Source organism: Saccopteryx bilineata, chromosome 11 (assembly GCF_036850765.1).
Source record: "Saccopteryx bilineata isolate mSacBil1 chromosome 11, mSacBil1_pri_phased_curated, whole genome shotgun sequence".
In the NCBI taxonomy this organism is placed as follows: domain Eukaryota; kingdom Metazoa; phylum Chordata; class Mammalia; order Chiroptera; family Emballonuridae; genus Saccopteryx; species Saccopteryx bilineata.
The window spans coordinates 41,650,724-41,676,633 of record NC_089500.1 but is presented as its reverse complement, the minus strand read 5'-3'; the positions used below and the strand labels follow the sequence as shown (position 1 = coordinate 41,676,633).

Below are 25,910 nucleotides of genomic sequence, written 5' to 3'. Positions count from 1 at the left end.
GCATATCCTCAAAACATCACTGAATATTCCATTTAAAAAGCATGAAAATATATAGTCCTTAATTCCTAACTGCACGGTAGAATCATTTGCAAAGCTTTTAAAATGTGTATGTAGCCAAGGTAGAGAAGCTAGACTATGTGGTTAACTATGTTCTTTCCAGTTGTAAAATTTTTAATTGTTTTATTACTATATTTCCAAACTGTATGCCTTAAAATAAACTACCACAATAGCAAGACTATTTTCTCCCCAAGTTTTTCAAAAAGAAAAATTAAGTTAACAAATGTAAACTTTTTGGGATTTAAGCTGCTCATAATTCTTTCCTAAACCAATGGTGCCTCCAACTTCATGTATGATAAAAGTTAGTAAACAAAAAGAAATGAACAGCCTGCCCAGGTGGTGGCATAGTGGATAGAAGCATCGACCTGGGACGCTGAGGTCCCAAGGTTAGAAACCCTAAGTTTTTGGCTTGAGTGCCGGCTCATCCAGCTTAAGTGCAGGGTACGGCATCATCAAAATGATCCCGTGGTCATTGGCTAAGCTTCAGTGCCCCCACCTCGCAAAGGCACATCTGAAAGCAATCAACAGACAACTAGAGTGCCACAACTACCTACAAGTTGATGCTTCTCATCCCCCTGCCCCCCACCTCCTAAAAAAGCCCATACACAGAGTTCGTTTCAAAGGTCAAAATGTCTCAAATTACAGTTAGTAACTAGTACATTCCCCCTATTGTCAGACGGGTTATATTCCTTTAGGTACTCTGTTATTCTAGTTTTCCCAAATTCTCAACTTCTATTTTACCTCCAACCCACTGCTTTCCTTCTAGCTAAATATTCCCCTCTCTAGGGTCACTTTTCTTTGTTGGTTCAATGCTCTTTCGATCCCTGTCCAGTGAGGATACATTTCTTTCTATTCTTTCTAAAACCCTTCCTCCTCCTTTGTTAATTCGGCCTCCAAAGCAACTGACCTTCAAAATACCCATCTTTTAAAATGAAATCTTGACCACTATTTTAAATTAAACTTTAACCAGTATTAAGAGGTAAAAATTTTATTTCAAAATATACAAGTGTCAGTATTTATATTCATTAGTTAAATAAAATGTAAAACGGTGATTCCATGGTCAATGAGTGAACTAATGGCAAAAATTTGTAATGACATGTCTCTTCCCTTTATAATAGTTCTTAATTAGGTGACAGTAAAATAATATAATACTTTACCCGAATCTAAATGGTAATAATTTTTACTGTCCTATTTGGTCTATAGGAAAAATTAAAATTCTGTAATAAACATGCAGAAACTTCATTAAGAGTTTATACCTTAAACAGGTGAGAATGAAAAAGTAAATTTTGAATTAGAGATTTTATTTGCTCTAACATAATGAATTTCTATGGTAAGATCAATTTTACAATGGCATCTCTAGAATTAAAAACTTTCTGAGAAAGGGCAAGAAAACGAGTAACTAAATTTCAAGATAAATGATCTAATCAAACATTTTTGTTTTCTTCATATAATCTAAGGAAAATAAGAAACATTTGAGAAGCTGTATGCTTACAGCTTTCAGACACTACCACATTTTGTAGAGGTAATACAGTGGTACCTTGAGATACAAGTTTAATTCATTCTGTAACCGAGCTCGTAAGTCAGTCAACTCGTACATCAAACAAATTTCTCCCATTTAAAATAACTAAAACAGATTGAATCCGTTCCAGCCCTGTGAAACATCCCCAAACCATCCTAAATTATGAAAAAGACATGTTTTTTTTAATTAAGAAACACACATGTATACTTTACCAATGCTTAACAAAATCCATGAAATTTTTAAAAAGTGTTATTTAGTACTGTATTCTTACCTTGGAGACAGATGAGTGCGGCTAACAGAGGTGAATGGCGGAGGAAGAGGGAGGGAGGAAGGGATGCAGGCACTGTAGACATGTAAACTAAAACTGCATTTTCTTTACTTTAAACAAAACTAAAACTGTACTTTCTTTACTTAAAATAAAACCACAAAAATTTAAATGCAAAAAATGCACTTTCTTAACTAAAAACTTAACCTAAGCTTAACATTTCGTATTTTTATTTAATAATCACCTGCTTTTGCCTTTTTGGCAGCACTTTGGGCACTTTCACTTGTAGGACTTATGAATAAAAATCTATCCAAAGAGGTTTGCTTTTGCCTGCCTTTTCAAATGTTACATGACAAACAAGTGTCAATAAAAAGTGCTGAAGCATGACCAGTTGAAACTTTTTCTGGGTGTTTCTTTCCAATGAAACTTGAAAGCTTCTCCCATGTTGCCAGCATGTCTTTAATTTCACTTGTAGAAATCACTTCCTCCGACTCTACCTCCTCTTCACTACTAATCTCTTGCAGAAGCTCTGCATGTTGCATCATCTGTAGCTCCTACAACTCCTCAGTTGAGAGAGTTCCTCCTCATGTTCCTTGACAAGCTCTTTTACATCACCCTCATCCACCTCCAGACCCACTGACTTTCCGAGGGACACAATCTCCTCCAACGCTTCTACCTCAGTCTCAGTCTCTGGTTTGAATCTTTCAAAGTCCCTGTCTGCAACATCAGGCCATAACTTTTTCCATGCCGAGTTCAAGGTTCTTCTGGTAACCTCTTGCCATGCCAAGTCAATAATGCATCAACATATCACGATGTTGTAGTGATCTTTCCAAAACTCTCTAAGGGTTAGAATTGTATTCTCAGTCACCTCAAAGCTGTGGCAAAACAAGTGCTTTGTGTAAAGCTTTTTAAGGTTGGAAATAACTTGCTGATCCATACATACATTGCGAGATTGAAGTCGTGTTGGGTGGGAGGTAGAGGACTTTCACAAATTTGAACTCATCGAGAATGTCATCTTCAAGACCAGGTGGGTGGGCTGGAGCATTTTCAAGGATTAGTAATGCTTTCATAGGAAGTTTTATTTTCTTGAAGATATTTCTTCACTGCAGGACCAAAAACGAGATTTACCCATTCAATAAAAAAACTGCCGCGTAACCCATGCCCTAGCATTGGTGCGCCACATACCCTGCAGTTTTTCTTTAAGAATCTTGTGAATCTCAAAAGCTCTATGATAGGGGTCCCCAAACTTTTTACACAGGGGGCCAGTTCACTGTCCCTCAGACCGTTGGAGGGCCGGACTATAAAAAAAACTATGAACAAATCCCTATGCACACTGCACATATCTTATTTTAAAGTAAAAAAACAAAATGAGAACAAATACAATATTTAAAATAAAGAACAAGTAAATTTAAATCAACAAACTGACCAGTATTTCAATGGGAACTATGCTCCTCTTACCAACCACCAATGAAAGAGGTGCCCCTTCCGGAAGTGCGGTGGGGGCCGGATAAATGGCCTCAGGGGGCCGCATGCGGCCCGCGGGCCGTAGTTTGGGGACCCCTGCTCTAGGATTTTCGGAATGATATACTAGCAGTGGCTTTCCTTTACCATCACCACTAGCATTTGCACACAATGCAAGGGTCAGATGGTCCTTCATGAGTTTATGGCCTGGCAGCTTCTTCTCCTCGGCGGTGATGAAAGTCCTCTGAGGCATTTTTTTCCAAAACAATCCTGTTTCGTCACAGTTGAACACTTGGTGGGGGATGTAGCCTTCCTTTGCGATAAGCGCAGCAAAATGTACGACGTACTCCTTAGCTGCCTTAACGTCAGCACTCGCAGCTTCACCATGCCTCACCACCGAGTAGATGCCCGATCTCTTCTTGAAATTTTCAAACCAGCTGTGACTTGCCTTAAATGTATCTTCTGCTGCCTCTTTTGAGGTTGATGGTTCTTTCTTCGTCAAGCCCCAGTAAATAATATATGCCTTTTCGCATACTACAGTCTCTGTCACTGTATCTCCTGCCAGCTCTTTCTCTTTCACCCACACCAGCAGAAGCTTCTCCATTTCTTCATGGATATTTGTTTTTAATTGGAAAAGAACTGTAGTTCCTTTCGCTGGATTTGCGCTTTTGATGGCATCCTTTTGTTTAAGGATGGTACAAATTGTAGATGTATTGCGGTCGTACAGCCTTGCCAGTTCAATCACTCGTACACCACGCTCATGTTTTTCTATTATTTCTTGCTTTACTTCTGTCGACATCATTCTCTTCTTCTTCTCACCACTGTCCTTTATACTCGCTTTCTTTGGCCCCATGATAGCACACAAAAATATTAGTAAAAAATGCCATAATGATGCAAGAACGAGTACAGTGCACGAGATTTGACTTGATTCTGCGGGTAACACGTGAGAAAGAATGAGATGCTGGTGTTGTGCTGCCGATACTGGACCCATGCACCAATACGCCAACTAGCGGCAGCTTCCTGAATCAGACTCGTATTTCGGAATTTCGCTCAGATCTCGAACAAAAATATGGACTGAGTCACAGCTCGTATCTTAAAATTTTCGTATGTTAGTCTGCTCGTATCTCAAGGTGCCACTGTATTTCAATTCCAGACAAACTGACAAAATCCACAGTTTGCACAGTATAATAAATTAGAAAATCCCAACTGGTTGGGTACAAGGAATGGGGAAGGAATACAGAATTACCTGAGGAAATCTTGTGAACCACACCCCTTCACAAACCACAAATTCTGATAACACATGTTAAAAGGAAATGTCCCCCTCTCTTCCCTTGTGCCCTGACTTGACCATCCCTGCCATGATGAGAACATGTTGAGAGTGTGTCATGTCTCAAAGATGTGCTAGAACAGAAAGAAAGATTAAGAATTACTGAGTTACAACTGCTACTTAAATCTATAGTTTAGTCCCTAGCTATAAGCAGACTCATTCACTTAACTTTTTTAATTTAATACCTAAATACAGAAATAATGCTAAACAAGATTTTAAAAAAATACTAAGGCATTCATTTCCATAACAATGCAATAAAATAATCAAGACACTGCAGCTTATAAATTTTAGATTCACATTCTGTGAAGACTTAGCTAAATCCTACCCAGATACACAAGGCTTTTATTTCAATTCCATCCTAACAGCAACATAACTTGATAGCATAATACACAAACTACTTTCCCTAAGACGTAGGTTCAAAGCCCATGCTACTGCTTACCAACTATGAATCCCTAGGCATGTTAAATAACCTGAGACTGAGTTTCTTCAACCAGAGAATGAGATTAATATAAAGTACTGTAAAAGGACCCAATGCATACTAGTTATTCTGCAAGTGTTTATTCTATCTGCAAGGAAATTGTCATATCTGAGAATTCATTTCTGTAGATAGAAAAACAGAATTCAGTTCTAATACTTAAAGAAATCACCAAAGATAATGGCAAACTAGGACATTCCAACAACTCACCCAACAGGACAATAAAAAATGCTGGATATTTTTAAAATATGTTTAAAGATATGAAAGAGCAAAGTAACAAAAAATGATCAGTCCAAGATTCCGGAGAAGAAAAAAGTTCCAGAGAGGCAGGCCCAAACTTGGGGTACCCCTGCTGTGGGTATGTTAGCCAGTCTAGAAAGACAAATGAGATTTCCCAAAACTGATGAAAGGCATCAATCCACAGATTTCAGAAATCTCAACAAACAGGGTAAATCTCAACCAAACAGGTTAGTTTAAAAAACAAAAAATCACATACCTAGAGATATCATAGTAAAACTACAGAAAACTCTAGACAAAGTAAAAAATCTTTTACACAAAGAAAATAGATTACCTTGGCCCTGGCCGGTTGGCTCAGTGGAAGAGCGTTGACCTGGCCTGTGGAAGTCCCGGGTTCGATTCCCGGCCAGGGCACACAGGAGAGGCGCCCATCTGCTTCTCCACCCCTCCCCCTCTCCTTTCTCTCTGTCTCTCTCTTCCCCTCCCGCAGCCGAAGCTCCACTGGAGCAAAAGATGGCCCGGGCGCTGGGGATGGCTCCTTTGCCTCTGCCCCAGGCGCTAGAGTGGCTCTGGTCGCAACAGAGCGACGCCCTGGATGGGCAGAGCATCGCCCCCTGGTGGGCGTGCCAGGTAGATCCCGGTCAGGCGCATGCGGGAGTCTGACTGCCTCCCCGTTTCCAGCTTCAGAAAAGTACAAAAAAAAAAAGAAAAAAGAAAAAAAAAAGAAAATAGATTACCTTCAAAATAGTAACATTTACATTGACAATTAAATGTTTAATAGATACAAATCAAAAAATAGAATGACAAATTTAATGTAATGGCAGGCCAACCTAGAATCTGCCCTTGGCAAAAACACACTTAAAAAAACTTAAGAGTGATGATGAAATAAAGGTATTTTTAAATCAACAAAAGAGAAAAAGAGAAAGAAAAAAAAAAAGACAACAAACAAACCTGAATGTAATCTGTCACTAGCAAACCAGTACTAAAAGGAAATATTAAAATAAGTTCGTACGGCCCTGGCCGGTTGGCTCAGCAGTAGAGCGTCGGCCTGGCGTGCGGGGGACCCGGGTTCGATTCCCGGCCAGGGCACATAAGAGAAGCGCCCATTTGCTTCTCCACCCCCCTCCCTCCTTCCTCTCTGTCTCTCTCTTCCCCTCCCGCAGCCAAGGCTCCATTGGAGCAAAGATGGCCCAGGCGCTGGGGATGGCTCCTTGGCCTCTGCCCCAGGCGCTAGAGTGGCTCTGGTCGCGGCAGAGCGACGCCCCAGAGGGGCAGAGCATCGCCCCCTGGTGGGCGTGCCGGGTGGATACTGGTTGGGCGCATGCGGGAGTCTGTCTGTCTCTCGCCGTTTCTAGCTTCAGAAAAATACAAAAAAAAAATATATATATATGTATGTTCGTAATAGGGTCAAAAATTATGCTCTGACACTTCTCCCAGGAAGAGATACAAATGGCCAACAGATACATGAAAAGATGCTCAGCTTCATTAGTTATTAGAGAAATGCAAATCAAAACTACAATGAGATACCACCTCACCCCTGTTAGATTAGCTATTATCAACAAGACGGGTAATAGCAAATGTTGGAGAGGCTGTGGAGAAAAAGGAACCCTCATTCACTGTTGGTGGGACTGTAAAGTAGTACAACCATTATGGAGGAAAGTATGGTGGTTCCTCAAAAAACTGCAAATAGAACTACCTTATGACCCAGCAATCCCTCTACTGGGTATATACCCCAAAACCTCAGAAACATTGATACGTGAAGACACACGTAGCCCCATGTTCATTGCAGCACTGTTCACAGTGGCCAAGACATGGAAACAACCAAAAAGCCCTTCAATAGAAGACTGGATAAAGAAGATGTGGCACATATACACTATGGAATACTACTCAGCCATAAGAAATGATGACATCAGATCATTTACAGCAAAATGGTGGGATCTTGATAACATTATTAGGAGTGAAATAAGTAAATCAGAAAAAAACTAGAACTACATGATTCCATACATTGGTGGAACATAAAAATGAGACTAAGAGACATGGACAAGAGTGTGGTGGTTACCAGGGGTGGGGGGAGGGAGGACATGGGAGGGAGAGAGTTAGAGGGAGGGGGAGGGGCACAGAGAACTAGATAGAGGGTGGCGGAGGACAATCTGACTTTGGGCGAGGGGTACGCAACATAATTTAATGACAAAATAACCTAGACATGTTTTCTTTGAATATATGTACCCTGATTTATTAATGTCATCCCATTACCATTAATAAAAATTTATTAAAAAAAAAAAAGAAAGAAAAAAAAATTATGCTCTGAGAAAAAAGTTGTAAACAAAGGGAGGAATAAAAAACATCAAAAATGGTTAACAAAGATAACTCTAATTAATACTAACTTCAAAAAAAGACAGTAATAACAATCGCTTGTGAGTAAACATAGAGATTTAAAATATATGACAACAGATATGTCACTGAAGAGAAAAAATGAAAATAAAGTATTTGAAGGTCCTTGAATTGTCTGGGGATGCATATTGTAAACTGTACAGTAACTACTAAAAGAATAGTAAGTATATAATTATATGTATATAATCTCCACACTTGCAAAGAAAAAAAAAGTAATTACCGGTAATTATTATATAAAGACTAAAAGGAACATATGACAAATGAGACAAACAGTACATTGTATGATGGTAGGTTTAACTCAGATTATATAAGTGATGACATTCAGTATAAATGGATTTAATGTTCCAAGAAAAGAACAAGATTGCTAGACTGCATTTTTTTTTAAATCTACATGCTGTTCACAACACAAACTCTAACACAAGGAAAGAAAAGGTGGATATACCATGCAAAACATTAAAGAAAGCTGATAAGGCTACACTGGTATCAGATAAGTAAACAAAGGGACAAAAAGCATATTAAAAATAAAAAGGGATACTTCATAATGACAAATGTTACAAAGAAACAGAAAGTGCTAACATTTTAAAATATATATGCATCTACTAACAGTGCCTCAAAATAAATTAAGCAAAAACTTGAGTTACAAGGAAAAACTCAATTCACAATTACACTTGAGCATTTTAACATACATCTCTCAATAACCAACAGAACAAAACATTTAAAAGGTTAAAAATCAAAATCAAAAAAATCACCACACTTTACCTAATAAACATAAAGACTCTGCACTCATAGGCTAAATATACATTCCTTCTAAGTATACACATAACATTGTAAAAACTGACCATATGCTGCACCATGAAACAAATTTCAAAAGATTTCCAAAGAACTAAAATCATGCAAAATGTTATCTAACCACAGGACAATGAAGCCAGAAATCATTAAGAAAAGGAAATGACCACATTTCCATGTTTGAAAATGAAATATATTTATCAATCCATGTATAAAGAAAAAATAACAATGGAAATTAGAAAACATTTGAAACCATATAAATATACCACATATCAGAACTATGAATAGAGAAAATTTTCTGCCCTTAAATATATGTAATAGTACAAAAAATGTAAATTGATAAAGCAGGCATTCATCTCAAAATTCAGAAAAAGAACAGAATATACCAGAAGAAAGTGAAATGAAATAACAAAAATCAGAAATTAATCATAACCAAAAATACAAAAAAGAGTAATGGTTTACAGTGTGTGGTTCTCAAAAGTCTTTTAGGGGATCCTAGGTCAAAATTATTTCCATAAAAATATGAAATTGATATTTGCCTTTTATACTACAATGATAGTACAAAAACAAAAAAGTGGGTATAATTGCTGAAGCCTTAGCATGAGTCAAGGCACCAAACTCCACTGTAAAACACTATTCTTTACTGCCACAAACTAGCAGTTAAAAAAAAGAAAAAATCATTTTGATTTAAGCATGTCCTTGACAAACAGTAAAATTATTTACTAAATGCTCTATGTCAATTAAATATTCTGTGTGACAAATGAGAAAATCTTGTTCCAAATCAAAGTAAGATAAAAGCACACCGACTGAGTTGCTTGCTGATCCAGGTATTTTCATGGAACATCATTTTTACTTGAAAGAATCATTTACTCATCCAGGCTTGGGAACTTGGCAGATATTTTCTCCAAAATGAACATAACCTGGCCCTGGCAGGTTGGCTCAGTGGTAGAGCCCAGCATGTGGATGTCCTAGGTTCGACTCTTGGTCAGGGCACAGAGCAATCACCTGCTTCTCCATCCTTCCCCCCTCCCTACTTTTTCTCTTCCCCTCCCCCAGCTCAACTGGTTCAAGCCCATGGACCCAGGGCTGGACCCCTGGCAGGATAGCTCAGTGGAGCATGGCCCTGGGTGGGCAGAACATCGGCCCCAGATGGGGGAGGTGTACAGATCAATCCCAGTCAGGGCACATGAGGAAGTCTATCTCCCCTCCTCTCATGAATAATTCAGTGAACTTGTATTTTCTGAATAATCAATGCATGAGGTTACAAAAGTATGCATGAGCAAAAGATGCATCCAAAATGCAAGACAGACCAATGAACTTTAATGTAGAGTAAGAAAAATGTACTGATTTCAGATTTCATACTGCAACTAACCTTTAAAAGAAAACACAAAACTTGCTGAGGTCTGCTGTAATAACAAAACTTATCCAAAACAATATGAAGATTATTTTTCAGAAGCTATTAAAATATGCTTCCCTTTCCAAGTCTGTATCTGTGTGAAACCAAATTTTATTCTACTTCAACCAAACCATACTGTGCTAGTTTAAATCCAGAAGTAAACCTGAAAATAAAGCTTTTTTTCTATTAAGCTAAACATTTAAAGGAAATTTGCAAAAATACTAAAAAATGTCATTCATATCTCACTAAATTTGTTCTCAAATATATAGCTATTTTTCTTAAAAAAATTTTATATTAACATGCAATGAGTTTATTATTGTTCATTTGAAATATTTTGTTTTAATTTAAAAGCTGAAAAAAATGCACAAATATCTCTATATATAGCCTACATAAAGTTATTTGAAATCCTCAATTTTTAAATGTAAAGCGATTCTGAAAACAAAGTCTAAGAAATGTTGCAACAGAGAAAGATCAAAATCAAAATAGATTCTTTGAAAAGATTTGAAAAAATAAGTGATAAACACCTGGCCAAAGTGCTCCAAAAAAATTTATTTTTATTTTTTTTCTTCTTTTCCCAGGAGAGAGGAGGGGAGACAGACAAACTCCCGCATGTGCCTTGACTGGGATCGACCCAGCGACCCATCTGCGGCCAGTACCCTGCCCATCTGGAGACATGCTTCCAACAGAGATATTTTTAGCACCTGAGGTGGAGACTTCACAGAGCCATCCTCAGTGCTCTGGGCCAAAGCACTCTAACCAATCAAGCCAGAGCTGTGGGAAGGGAAGAAAGAGAAAAAGAGAAGGGGGAAGCAGAAGGGTGGAAAAGCAGACAGTTGCTTCTCCAGTGTGCCAAGACCAGGAATCAAACCCGGGATTTCGACAAGCTAGGCTGATGCTCTACCGCTGAGCAAACTAGCCAGGCTAGTTTGCCTGAGAGAGAAAAGACCAGAAGAGACAGAGAGATGAGAAGCATCAACTCGTTGCTCATTGATTGCTTGCTCATATGTGCCTTCACTGGGGGGCTCTAGCTGAGCCAGTAACCCCTTGCTTAAGCTAACAACCCTGGGCTCAAGCCAGCAACCTTGAGCTTCAAGCCAGTGACCTTTTGGCTCAAGCCAGTGACCATGGGGTTATATCTATAATCCCATGCTCAAACTGGTGAGCCCACACTCAAGCTGGCAATCTTGGGATTTTCAACCTGGGTCCACAGTGACCCAGGCCAACACTCTATCCACTGTGCCACAACCAGATCAGGCCAAAAAATATTTTAAAAGAGAAGGCACAAATAAGCTACACTAATAAGAAAAAAATCACCATATATTCTGAGAACATTAGAAAAATGGGATTTCATGAATTTATGCCAACAAATTAGAAAATTTAGAAAAATACTTTATTTCCCCATGTATAAGACCCACATTTTCCCCAAAAATTTGGGGTTTAAAAACGGTACATCTTACTTATACAAAGGCTGTAGTTTTTTTACTTGCATTTACAGCTTTTTCACACGTTTTTGCGCTCACTGTAGAAGACTGTGATTCATCATCAAACACAGATAAGGACAAGCTAATTGGATGGGAGTTTTGATAGTGATGTGGAGTTGTATGAATTTTATGATGAATAAAACCTGAGTTCAATAACTTTACGTAACACATTTTTTTCCAAATTTCAGACCCCAAAATTAAGGTGTGTCTTATACATGGGAGCATCTTATATATGGGGAAATATGGTACTGAAAAAGCACATTTACAATAAAAGGCAACTCATAAAACACAGAAATATGCCAGTCATCCTATAAAAATTAAAGAAATTAAGCAAAAGCCTTCTCACAAAGAAAACTGCAGATCCAGTTAGCTTCTCTGAAGAATTATATCAAACATTTAAGAAATAGCAGCTCTACTAGGCAAATTCCTCCAGATTAAGAAAATGTAGGAAACTATTCCAGCTCCTTTTATGAAGTTAGAATAACCTCATAATAAAGACTAAAGGTGTCTGACCAGGTGGTGGCACAGTGGATAGAGCATCTGACTGGGATGCCGAGGACCCAGGTTCGAGACCTCGAGGTCGCCAGCTTGAGCGCCAGCTCATCTGCCTTGAGCAAAAAAAGCTCACCAGCTTGGACCCAAGGTTGCTGGCTCAAGCAAGCGGTTACTCGGTCTGCTGAAGGCCCACAGTCAAGGCACATATGAGAAAGCAATCAATGAACAACTAAGGTGTCGCAACAAAAAACTGATGATTGATGCTTCTCATCTCTCTTCATTCCTTTCTGTCTATCCCTATCTATCCCTCTCTCTGTGTAAAAAAAAAAAAAAAAAAAAAGGACCAAAGGCTTTATAAGAAAAAACAAATTAAAGGTCAATTACATTAATGAACAAAAACATTAAAATCTTGATCAAAATCTTAACAAACTGAGCCTGAGTAGGTGGTGGCACAGTTGACAGAGTATCGGACTAGGATGCAGATGACTCAGGTTCGAAACCCCAAGGTCGCTGGCTTGAGCACGGGCTCATCCGGCTCGAGCAGAGGCTCACCAGCTTGAGTGCATGGTCGCTGGCTTGAACGTGGGATCATAAACATAACCCCATGGTCGCTGGCTTAAAGCCCAACGTCACTGACTTGAGCAAGGGGTCACTCGCTCTGCTGCAGACACCCCGAGTCAAGGCACGTATGAGAAAGCAATCAATGAACAACTAAGGAGACTAATGAGCTTGTTGGTCAAATGAGTTTGTAAATATGATATATGTGTTTGCTCCCTTGTGGTTTGTGTTGGGTGTGGGGGACAGGGTCGTTGTAGCCTGGGGTTTGGTTTTAAGACTGGGCTTTTCCCCACACCCTTGACTGATTGTATGATCTGGGTGGTGCACTCTCATGAGGAATCCAATTATGCCTCGGATAAGTGACTTTGTATCGGAGACTTCCTTGTATGTATATTGGATTAAGGGTTTTTGGTTTTCTACACTATAAAGTGGGACAGACCAGGAGCTGGCTCACACAGTTCCTGCTATCATGATTGCAGGGGCTTCCCTGATCCCTTGCCTTTCATGGGAAAAGCTGGTTTTCTGCTTTTCCTTTGTCTTCTTTTGTGGTTTGCCTGTCTTGGTGAGACACCAATAAATAGGATGGCCCACCATCCTCCGACTCTGCTATTTCTTTACCGTCTGCCCGAATCCAATGGGAACCTGCATGTGAATGGCCACGATGGCGGCTCCTGGCCTTACCGAGCTGCAACAAAGAATTGATGCTTCTCATCTCTCTCCCTTCCTGCCTGTCTGTCCCTCTCTCTGTCTTTCTGTCTCTGTCACAGAAAAAAAAAGAAAACAAAATTTTAAATCTTAATCTGAATACAGCAAATTTTTTAAAAGACCATGAAAAAAAAAAAAAGACTAATATCAAACGGTCCATAAAAAAGTATATTAATTAATTACAAGAATGCAAAATTGCTTGACCAGTCGGTGGCACAGTGAATAGAGCGTTGAACTGGGACGCGGAGGACCCAGGTTTGAAACCCCAAGGTTTCGAACCCCAAGGTTTGAGTGCGGACTCATCTGGTTTGAGCAAGGCTCACCAGCTTGAACCCAAGGTCGCTAGCTTGAGCAAGGGGTCACTCGCTCTGCTGCAGCCCTTCCCCCGCCCCGGTCGAGGCACATATGAAAAAGCAATCAATGAACAACTAAGGTACTACAACGAAGAACTGATGCTTCTCATCTCTCTCCCTTTCTGTCTGTCTGTCCCACTTTCTGTCTCTGTCACAGAAAAAAAATGCAAAATTGATTTTCAAAGTAAATTAATGTAGTTCACCATATTAACAGATTAAAGAAAAACTTATTTCATTAGATGTAATAAAAGTATTTAATAAAATTTAACATTCATTCAACATATAAACTCTTAACAGAAACGAAAGGGAACTACCTTAATCTCATAAAAGGTTATCTACAAAACTATAACAAACAACAAACTTTATGGTCAAACAGTGAAAGCTTTCCCTTTGTCACCAGCAACAAGATATCACCACTTCTACTCAGGAATGTACTGGAGGTCCTAGCCAGAGAAGTAAGGCAAGAGAAAGAAATAAAAGGTGTAGTATTGGCAAGAAAGAAACAAAACCAATTATTCACAAACTATACGTTCGTGAACACAGAAAACTGAAAGTATGTACAGAAAGGTTAACAGAAATAAGAGTTGAAAAAGATTTGTGAAATTCAAAATCAACTGCATTTCCATGTAAACAGCAATCACAGAAGATAAAATTTAAAACACAAAGACTACATTTAATTGCCTCAAAAAATATGAAGTACCTAACAATAAGTCCAATGAGAGATGCACAAATCCTCTGCGGGGAAAGATCATAAAAGTTCATTGGTGGGTATTAAAGGACTATCTAAATGAAAACATAGACAAGGATCATGATTTCAAAGAGTCAATAATGTTTTTGTTTGTTTTAAGTGAGAGGAGACAGGGAGACAAACTCCCACATGCACCCCGACCAGGATCCACCCAGCAACACCCATCCCATCAGCCTGAAAAGCTACTTTTAGCACTTCAGGCTGATGCTGGGACCAACGAGCTATTCTCAGTGTCCAGCTTGACACTCAAACCAATAAAACCACTGGCTGCAGAAGGCAAAAGGGAAGATAAACAGATGGTAGCTTCTCCTGTGTGCCCTGAGCAGAAATCGAACTCAGAACATCCATACACCAGGCCAACACTCCAGCTACTGAGCCAATGGGCCAGGGTCCAAAGACTCACTATTGTAAAAATATCAATTTTCCCCAAACTGACTTACAGTCAAAGTAATCTCAATGAAACTCACAACAGGGTTGGCCTGGCTGGACAGGTCAGTTGGTTAGAGCATAGTCCCAAAGCACAGAGGTTCCCAGTTCGATCCACAGTCAAGGCACATACAGAAACAGATTGATGTTCCCTTCATTCTTTCTCCCTTCCTCTCTAAAATCAGTAAACATGTAAAAAAAGAAAAAAGTAAGAAAAAGAAAAGAAAATCACAACAGGACTACATTGTACATAATGAAATTTAAGTGTAAAAGAAAACGCAAAGCACCATTAGCCAAGTTATTCTATAAAATAAAAAAAAGTACAGAACTTCTCTAATATACATTAAGATTTATTAGATAGCCTGACCTGTGGTGGCGCAGTGGATAAAGCGTCAACCTGGAGACGCTGAGGTTGCCGGTTCAAAACCCTGGGCTTGCCTGGTCAAGGCACATATGGGAGTTGATGCTTCCTGCTCCTCCCCCCTTCTCTCTCTCTCTCTCTCTCTCTCTCTCTCTCTCTCCTCTCTCCTCTCTATAATGAATAAATAAAATCTTAAAAAAATAGTTTAAAAAAAAAAAAAAAAAAAGATTTATTAGATAAGTGTGACAAAGTAGTGGAATTTATAAAAATCAGACCAATGAAACAGAATAGAAAGATCCGACACAGACATATATAAACACACCTGCTATGATACAGGAGACACAACAAAAAAAAGGTACTTTTGTTTTTTCAATAGATAATGCTGGGACAGAGAACTATCCATATGAAAACAAATGAATTCTACTTAGCCAGTAACCAACTTCACGTCAATAATCACATAAAGAATTATTTCAGATTAAAAAAAAAATTTAGTAATTCTATATCCTCAGTAGGATATATTTAAGGAGAAGCATCTTATTTTAGTGATAAACTAGGTAGGGTCATATTGATATTATGTTTTATATATAGTACTATACAGCAAATAAACAACCATAGTGTCATTAAGGTACCAAAATTTTAGAGTAAGACAAAAGAAATACTAATAAATAAAAGCAAAGATAATTAAAAAACCCTCCCTGAAGGGGAAATATCACTAATCCAATGCTTTATTTCTTTTTCTAAATAATGTTTATACTAGTTCTGTCCACTAAAAACACCTAAGAAACCGTTAAAACCCAATAACAATAAATGTTCCAAACATACAAATTGTGGTCTCTAAGTATCAATTCCCACTGAAAAAAAAACTGCTTGGAAGAAGAATAGCTTGGGCAAAACAGTTCCGGGACAAAAAATATAATCAACCTGATATCTCCCTCAAATCATGACAACGAAGAAGCTCCACAAGAAAACTGGAATCGCCTCAGGACACAGGAGCCAAATGAAGACGCTCCCACTGCCCAAAGACGAGATAACTTGAGTATCAAAGAATGACTGCAATGGATTTAAGCACAATAAAAATACAAAGATTTGTAAGTTTAGATTTTCTACTAAAAATGGAACAACGAAACAGGTTCCTCCTGATGTGTTAAAATAGGCAACACACAACATCACCAATGAAATACAAAACTAAACCTAATTCATAAAGCCTCTATTCACTAGCTTATAGGAAATAAAGGATGAGATGACTAGGACATGTTAATGAACCATGAGGATAAAATCAGCCAAATCCAGAATGTGAGAAATTCTACAAAATGTTATGACCCAGTTTCTTCAACAAATAAATGAAGAATAGAAAAGATAAACTGATACAGATTGAAAGAGACTTAAGACATATCAATCAACCAACTCAACATGTGGATTTCGGATTCCGTGGGGAATAATCATTAAAACTTTTTTTTTTTTAAGATAACTGGTGAAAATTGAAAACAGTCTGGGTATCAAAAGACATTAAGAAATTTTGGTTAGCCTGACCAGGCGGTGGCACAGTGGATAGTATTGGACTGGGATGTGGAGGATCCAGGTTCGAGACTCCAAGGTCACCAGCTTGAGCGCGGGCTTATCTGGTTTGAGCAAAAAGCTCACCAGCTTGAGCCCAAGGTCGCTGGCTCGAGCAAGGGGTTGCTCAGTCTGCTGTAGCCCCACGGTCAAGGCACATATGAGAAAGCAATCAATGAACAACTAAGGTGTCACAACGAAAAACTGATGATTGATGCTTCTCATCTCTCTCCGTTCCCGTCTGTCTGTCCCTATCTCTCCCTCTCTCTAACTCTTTCTGTCTCTGTAAAAAAAAAAAAAAAGAAATTCTGGTTAAATTTGTTGGGTGAAATAATAGTCCTTATCTGATACAGATGTATACTGAATGAAGTATTTAGGTAAATTTGTAAGGTATCTCAGATTTGCTTTGAAATACTACAGATATATTCATAAGTTATTTGTGCAATTACAGATTAAAATAAATGACTAAATAGGCAGAGAGATAGGTATGTCAGTGAATGGATGGAATGGATATTACTTCTTCAGGGAGGAAATCAATTCTAACTGAATGAATTCAAATTAAAGATGAAGGCAATATATTAGATCATAGAGGGTAAACAGCTTCATGTTCTCAGAGGGGATCAGGATTTACTAAAAAAATTTCTAAATTAATAAACAAATTATGTTACACCATATATAACTATAAAGATTGTCTACTTCACACTATTTTAAAAGGTACTTACTGCTGGTAAAAGAGACTGCATATTTTGATTAGAATCTGCTATTGTAGCAAGGTAGACCAAGTTTGTATGCAACATCTGTTGATACCTATTAAAAAAAAACAAATATCAATATTAAAGTCATTTTCTTCCTATCTGCTTAAATGCAAACAGCACTATAATCATTTTCCAAGTTTAATAAGAGATTTATGTTACCTGAACATCAACAGCATTTCATTTTCTTAGTTCCTCTGCAAAAGAATTCCACTAAATACATTCAAAGATAATAAACTCAGAGGTGTTACCATGTGCTAGATAGTGTTATAGTTAGTTTGATACACATCTCATTTAATCCTCAAACCAACACTATGAAGTTCTTATTTTCTCCATTTTATAGATGAGGAAGCAGATACAGAAAGGTTAATAATTTGTAGAAGACTGCAGAGCATAGTAAAGTGATGAAAATGAGATATGTCCTGACTCCATATATAGTACATATACTTTTTAAAAAGAGGTCTAGAAAGAAGAAATTCACTGAAACTAGTATGCTATTACCTTCCCTTTGCCATTTTCATGCTACCAAAAACCTCAATCCCAAGAACATCAATATGCTCTGCTAAAATGCAGAAAGGAGGTGGGAACCATGTCGCACCCTTGCAGCAGTGACCAACAATTTATGCCTGCTGTGTTTATACTTCTCATCTATTAGGACAGTAAACAGGTGTTTCCAATTACTTATACACTTACAAAATACGCTAAAGCACAGAGATGGAGGAAATAATAGCACACCAACACCATTAAGGATTAACTTTAAAAAATAAAGTAGATTCTCATTACTGGCGCAAAATGATTAAACACATTTATAGTGATCTTGCTTATGAATTAGCTTTGCTAAACTTCTCTTCATAATTTTAATAATTAACTCATATGATACCAGATTAAAATTAGTAATCATCCAATTATTAGTGCTTATAAACACAAAATACAAATTTAAATCCTGCATCAAATTGTTAAGCTGTTTTAGAATTTTGTTTACCAACAAACATTATATACAAATTAAAATAATGAAAATAAGACCCTGGCCAAGTGGCTCAGTAGATGAAGCATCAATCCCTGAAACTAAAAGTCACAAGTCTGCCACTTGGTCCTGGCACATACAGGAAGCGATCAATGAGTACACAACTGAATGAAGCAACTAGGTAAAACAATGAGTTGATGCTTTTCTCTCTCTCTCCCTTCCTTTCTCTCTCTCAAATCAGTGGAAAAATTAAAATAATCATGAAAATAAGTCAAACTTTATTCAGTGTTGAGCAAATAAGTTTGTAAATTGTAATTTTTATGCTCACTTTATTAAAGATGGCGTTGCCCATGTGATAATATTAATTACCCTTCCTACTTGGGAAGGGGCTTGGTTATGCTACTGTGTGCTGGAGGAGGGGTGATGGGTGGGGTTTAAAAAGGAGGAGCTAGGAGGCCATCTTGGGGAGAGACCACATTGTTGCAAGGCAGAGTGGCCACGTGGTTGCAGGGGAGGCAGCCAAAACTGGAGGGTGCAGAGGGGACTGAGTGAGACTATTGAGCCTTTGATTCTAGGAAAAAGCAGAGAAAGTCAGTGGCTTTGGGAGCCCTGAATGGAAAGGGAAGTGTTTTCCCGCTGTGTGTATTCTCTTGCCTGCCTGTTGAGAGCAGGAATAAAGGATGGCCCACCAGTTCTGGGCTCCGTTGTTTGATTTCGATCCGAATCCAATGCAAACCTGCACAGGTAAGGCCGCTGTGATGGTGGCCATGACTACTGGCCCTACATTCAGCTAAATAAAGTCTTGTAACATCGATCTCAGGTGAAATAATTTTCTAAAAAACACTACAAAAGAAGGCAGAATAAATCATTTCCTATATTATTGTTTCCCTATTAGAAATAAGTGGTTCACTATTTTTTTTAGGGAAAAGAAATCTCAATGGCTTAAAAGTTTCCTCACTAATAAATTTATGCTCTTTGTTTATTCTTTCCAGATTTATTCAGGTATAACTGATATACAAAGATCTATACATATTTAGTATGTACAATTTGATGAGTCTGGACACAGGGAAATACCATCATTACAATCAATGTAATGGACTTCCCAAACTTCCAACACTTCCCAGTTTCCTTGTTTCCCTTTTTGTTTTTTATTGTTTAAAAACAAGTCTGTGCTCTTAACACTTCTCCACACATATATTCTACATTGTTGCTCAATCAGACCTGATAGTTTGTTTATTTTAGTGACCCATATATAAACAAGGACCAAGAATTATAATATTTCACTGAATTATTCATAATGGTTATATTGTCAAAATTCTTCAAACAGCACTAATAGGCACCACTAGCTGGAACTATTTCCTTATTCTACAGAGATTATAAATAGAATTTAAGATACAAGGTTCCACAATTTTGTCATTTTTTAAAAACCAACCATTTTTAATAAGAACACAAAACCCTTTTCAAAGTCTCCTCCTGCAAGTTTTTCTTTTCTTCTCCGAGTATTAGAATGGTTGTATTATATTCAGATATAAGATTTGCTGACCACCCTATCAAAAATAAAAGTCCAAACCTAACTAAGAAACAATGATTTACTCATGACCCTTTATGAAAAACTTTAGTCATGCTGATTAGTACTTAGTAAACCAATGTAAAAATACTGTTAAATCTCATCTGCCAAACTCTGAAAGCCTCATTTGTAAAATAATGGTTAAGGTGAATCTCAAAGTCCCTTGTGCTTCTAAACATCTACAAGTACAGAATTTTTTGAGTACTTTAATTTTAAGCCATTTCCCCAACCATCTTTTTAATTTTTTTTTTTTTTCATTTTTCCTAAGCTGGAAACCGGGAGGCAGTCAGACAGACTCTCGCATGCGCCCGACGAGTATCCACCCGGCATGCCCACTAGGGGGCGATGTTCTGCCCCTCTTGGGGCGTCGCTCTGTTGCATCCAGAGCCACTCTAGCGCCTGAGGCAGAGGCCAGAGCCATCCCCAGCGCCCAGGCCATCTCCGCTCCAATGGAGCCTCGGCTGCAGGAGGGGAAGAGAGAGACAGAGAGGAAGGAGAGGGGGAGGGGTGGAGAAGCAGATGGGCGCTTCTCCTGTGTGCCCGGCCGAGAATCGAACCCAGGACTCCTGCATGCCAGGCCAATGCTCTACCGCTGAGCCAACCGGCCAGGGCCTAATTTTTAAGTTTGAAATAATTTCAAATTTACAATTTTAAGAGTAATATAAAGAATCTGAAACATATTTCTCCCACACTGTCCAATCATTAATATTTTACTTTTGTATAATTCCATCCTAAACATGTACACCAACATACCCATGCATGCAAGCACACACCACACCTTTTTTCCAAAACCATGTAGGTGTCAGTTACAGGCATAATTGCTCATTACTACTAATACTTCAAGTTCCCAAAAACAAGGTCACCCTATGTTACCACTGTACAATCACTATAAAGAAGAAATTAACATTGATGCAGTATTACCATCTAATCCACAGAACCCATTCAAATTTTTCAAAGTGTCCCACTAGCTCCGCTGTGTTAACAGCAGGTAAAAAGAATCATTTTTAACTGGCCTTTTCTATCTTCAGTTAGTTTTATTTTATGTAAATCTTGTTATTTTTACGGCATTCAAATAAGTTTATACAAGGCTCAGAGATGAACATTAATAAAAATATTATATACTCATATTCTTTTATAAGTTTGTTTATATGTCACCTAAAAGGAAATAAGCAAACATTCTAGAAAAATCTGGCTTCAGCCAGACTACTGAAATGATAATGAAAAGTAGATTCTCCTACAAATATTAAAGAAACATCTGTCACTGAAAGTTTACTTTTCTACTGGGTATGATTATTTCTTAATTAATCTACATTAATAAAATAAAATCAAGTATATAAGCTAAGATTAGATATAAAACATCAACATTTTATATTTGATGATTCCATCATTATTAACCTATTAAATGAGGCAGCAGACTTCTCAAAGATTCCACTAACAGCCACTATATCAATTACCTAAACAAGGTAAAGTAATCACTAATAAATTTATCAATACAATTTAAAAGTGAATCCGAAGCTAAATTTCATTAAAAACATTCTACCAAGAAGCTATGATGATTGAGTTTTTAAGACAATAGGAATATGTATAATTTCTAGAAAAAGTCATCTTCCTAACTAGGGACTGAAAAACCACATTCCTTTATATTATGATGAATACAATTATTTTTGCTTGATAATTATTGACAGCATACTCTGAAATAGTTGCATTCATTCTAAAATGCAAAAAAAGTAAATTTATATAGTCAAGCAAACATAGAGGTTGACTTAGAAAACATCTACTCAAACCAAACATCTTATATAAGAGCAATCATTACATTCTCATGTCAGAATTTAAAGGGAAGTGGATCTGTGCATATGAGCACAATTGATTCACTGACTTCATGAATGCAATATACAGTACGTGCATAATGTGGAAAAGAATACACAGACCAATGTAGACAAAGACGTCACAAGTGAAAAATGTTAGGGTGGCAAGAATATGGTGTTCATTATCTCATTTTTCACATATCTGTTTTCTAATTTTCTACAATACATATACTGCTTTCATAAAAATATACTTATTTTCAATTTAAAATAAATAGTTTCAGGCAAAGTTATCACATCTTAAGGAATTAATTAAAACTTAACTATTAAGTCCCACATGGACTTAATAGTTTACTGATGTTCCTCTTTCTTTTCCTTTTACTTCTCCTACCATAAGAAATAAAATATTAAGATTGAGAGAAGGACTTTTTTTCTCTTTGTTCACAAACCAACCCTGACAAGAATGAATAACTAAAGAACTCTAGGAATGAAGTAAAATCCATCAGAAAGAGCAGAATTTAAGCAGAATCGACCTAACTCAATTTACCCCTTTTATACCAAATATGGGAGAAAATGAAGTCTCTTCCAATATGCAGAGAATAGAGAAAATAATCATTTATATAAAAAGGTTGAGAATATAAAGAATAAGACAGCATAAACTTTTTCTGACCCAAGTTGAACAAGTTGGTTCTCGATCTGAGTATTTCCCACCCATGTTAGGTCCCTTAATAAACAAGACGTGACACAAAACCCCCTGGTTCTACGCACGATTTTAAAAGCTACAGATGAAAATAATTCTAATCAGAACCTCTCAACTTTTACCATCTCATGGCTAACTTGAGTTAGTGATCTCTTTACCACTGATAATTATCCACATATTAAACTAAGGAAGTTCTTAAGTTACTTAATTTTCAAATATATTTTATTTGAAAAAATATTTTCAAATATAAATAAACCAGATTCATCAAAGAAAAAATATGCATAAAAAACAAAAAGTCAGCCTGACCAGGCAGTGGTGCAGTGGATAAACACTGGGACTGGGACGCTGAAGACCCAGGTTTGAAACCCTGAGGTCACGGGCTTGAGTGTAGGTTCATCCGGGTTGAGCGCGGGGTTGCTGGCTTGAGTGTGGGATTATAGACATGACCCATGGCCGCTGGCTTAAGCCCAAAGGTCACTGGCTTGAGGCCCAACATCGTTGGCTTGAATCCAGGGTCACTCATTCTTTGTAGCCCCCTGGTCAAGGCACATATAAGAAAGCAAACACTAAACTAAGCTGCCGCAACAAAGAATTGATGCTTCTCATCTCTTTCCCTTCCTGTCTGTCTGTCCTTATCAGTCCCTCTCGCTGTCTCTCTGTCCAAAAAAAAAAATGAAAAGTCATATAAAACACACAATGTGGAATGACTAGAAAATAACATAACCTAGGACTCAGACCTAAGTTTCTAAATATCATTCTCCAAAAAATGAATCAGGGCTTGAAGAAACAAGTGACTGCAAACTTGGACAGGAAAAAATACAAGATAAATTTTTTTAAAGTGCAGGAAAGTAAAAAAAGTGTCAAAAAATAACAGACACACATCTAAAAGCCATCATGAGGGACTACCAGTGGCCAACATCAGGGACAATGTGAGAAAGAAAATAACAGAGTACTGTATAACCTAGGGAATACAGTAAGAATCCCTAAATCCATTTAGAGATATATCAATATAAATGAATGAATAGGAGCAAGTGATGGAAAATTTCTTCCTTACAGTAGAATTCCAGATAAATGTAGAAGGAATGGTGGATTCAGTCACTATTTAGCAACCACCACAGACACAACTGTTTCAGGCAAGAATCACTGGTGGATACTCAAATAAATGTGAAAAAGTAAGATTAAGAAACAGCATATGTGCGTCTCAAGTTATCTTCACAACAAGATAAATAAGTATTAATAAAGAAAAAAATGTAACTTTACAGGGGAGAACTGGCAGGCACCATCATAACCTGTGACCAAAGTCACCACAAATACTGGGACAAATCATACCACTACTGAGGATGCACTGAGAAGAATATGTCACATCTGTAATACTCCTGCCAGAAGTGCCTAACTGAATCTAATCAAGGGGAAATACCACTCAAATACAAAATGAGATATTTCACAAAACATATGCTCTGTATTCTTCAATGATATCAATATTATGAAAATAACAGGAAGACTGAAAATCAATTCCAGGTTAAAGTAGAGTTAAGACAAATAACAACTAAATGCAATATCTGATCTGAGAGCAGACCAGTGAGATCCCTAGAAAAGACAAATGTGCCTCAAAATGATGGTGAGAATAAAATATTCTAGAGCTGTACTGTTTAAATGGTAGCCACTAGACATAATGAAATGTGACTAGTCCAAAATAATGTTATTGTTGGTGTAAGATACACAATGGATTTCTGAGACGTAGTATATATGAAACAAAAGAAGGTAAACTATCCAAATATTTTTAAGTTGAATATATATTGAAATATTATTTTGGAATTAATGAGTTAAATAAAATATAAAAATCAATTTGTCCTTTTTCTTCTTTTACTTGTTTAATGTGTCTACTAGACTAGCAAATATAAAACGACATACATGGCTCACAATATTTCTACTAAACAGTGTTGTTCTATAGAGCTTTGATAAAATATTCAGCTTGTTCCACTCTATCAAATTCTATTAAGGGATACTATTTATTTCAGATATAACACTTCAAATGAACAAATTAGGTTTTTATGAATGATGACGAATTTTTGATTTATTAGCTAAAATCTTTGCTTTCTCAATCACTTACGTGAATATAACTAAATATCCTATGTATGTGAAGATCTAACTTTTCCACAAATTAGACCATAAACAAATTTGAAGTCATTATTTTACAATGCAGGAAAAGAAGTATAAGAAAAAATTAATACCCACTCCATCCCAAATAACATTTTTCTTTTGTAAACATCAAGTCACAAAAAATCTGTACACTGATGTTCATAGTAGCATTATTTCCAACAGTCAAGTGAAAATAACCCAAATATCTATCACTTATAAATTAAATATGGCATAGCTATACAATGGAAGATTATTCAGCAATAAAACGCAAGTACTAATCATGCTTCAACATGGATAAATCTTGAAAATACGCTAAGTGAAAGAAGTCAGTCAAAAAACCCCATATAGCCTGGGCAGTGGCACAGTGGACAGAGCATTGCCCCAGAACACCAAGGTCACAGGTTTCATCTCAGGGTCCACAGCTGGTCCCAGAGCACTGGCTAGAGCCTGGGTCAGGGCACAAATGAGAAGCAATGGGTACATAACTAAGAGGAGCAATAAGTTGATGTTTCTCTCTCTCTCTCTCTCAAAAAGACATATAATAATCCATTTATATGAAATGTCCACAACAGGCAAATCTACACAGATAGAAAGACTGATGGTTGTCAGGGGGTGAGGAATTAGGTACTAGAAACAGGGAGTGACCGCTAATGTGTGTAGGGGTTCTTTTGGGGTAATGAAAATGGTCTGAAATTGAAGTGATGTAGTTCCAACTCAATGAATATTCTAAAAAGTATAAATTATACACTTTAAAGTGGGTGAATTATTTCTCAATAAAGCTGCTATGAAAAAGAAAAGTAGAAAGTTAACCAATACAGAAAAACAAAAATTTAAAAAGTAATTTCATGTCAATCTTACTGAGAACACTCCGAGGTCTTTCCTTTATTCTGATAGTCCATTATACACTGAATGAGATGGTTATTTTCATCCAACATCTGAAATAAAATTAGAAAAAGTTTACTGTAAATCTAGTACAGTATATCAAGTAAAATTTTTGAAAATCCTTCAGATTTCTTTATCTTCAGATATGTTTATGTATACAAAAACTGAATCCACTCAGGTCTTTGAACTCTTGTTTTTCAACTCAGCAATAATGTCATGTTTAATCAATAATTTTTGAATAACTCTATTCCAATTTTCTCATAGTTTTACCTGCAACCCAGAATGGAAAATTTGGAGTTACTTCTGTATTCAAACACTTAATAACCTCTGCTATATGTAAAAGTAGCTTTAACCTGTTAAGACTAAAACTTTAATCCAAGTTGGCTTTGTATCATTCTAAAGCTTTTTAGCAGTAAAGTAACATTGTCTTTACCCAAGAATGAAGTAAACATATGAAAACTTCAGCCCAGAAGGCTTGAGGAGATAGCTAGCTAGTTTTCAAGTTTTAC

The 25,910-nt window shown here is 37.1% G+C and overlaps 1 protein-coding gene across 4 annotated transcripts in view; it reads right to left on the bottom strand.

Moving 5' to 3' along the window:
- Positions 1–25,910, bottom strand: part of SS18 (SS18 subunit of BAF chromatin remodeling complex) — a 71,505-nt gene that overhangs the window by 41,894 nt on the left and 3,701 nt on the right. For 2 of the 4 annotated variants that reach the window (XM_066246538.1, XM_066246537.1), the window contains exons 2-3: positions 25,378–25,454; positions 17,318–17,402 (exon numbers count right to left, since the gene is read on the bottom strand). In XM_066246538.1, coding sequence (XP_066102635.1) covers positions 17,318–17,402; positions 25,378–25,454 — 162 coding nt within the window. The remainder of the gene's footprint in view (positions 1–17,317; positions 17,403–25,377; positions 25,455–25,910) is intronic. The other 2 variants (XM_066246535.1, XM_066246536.1) reach the window with 1 other exon arrangement.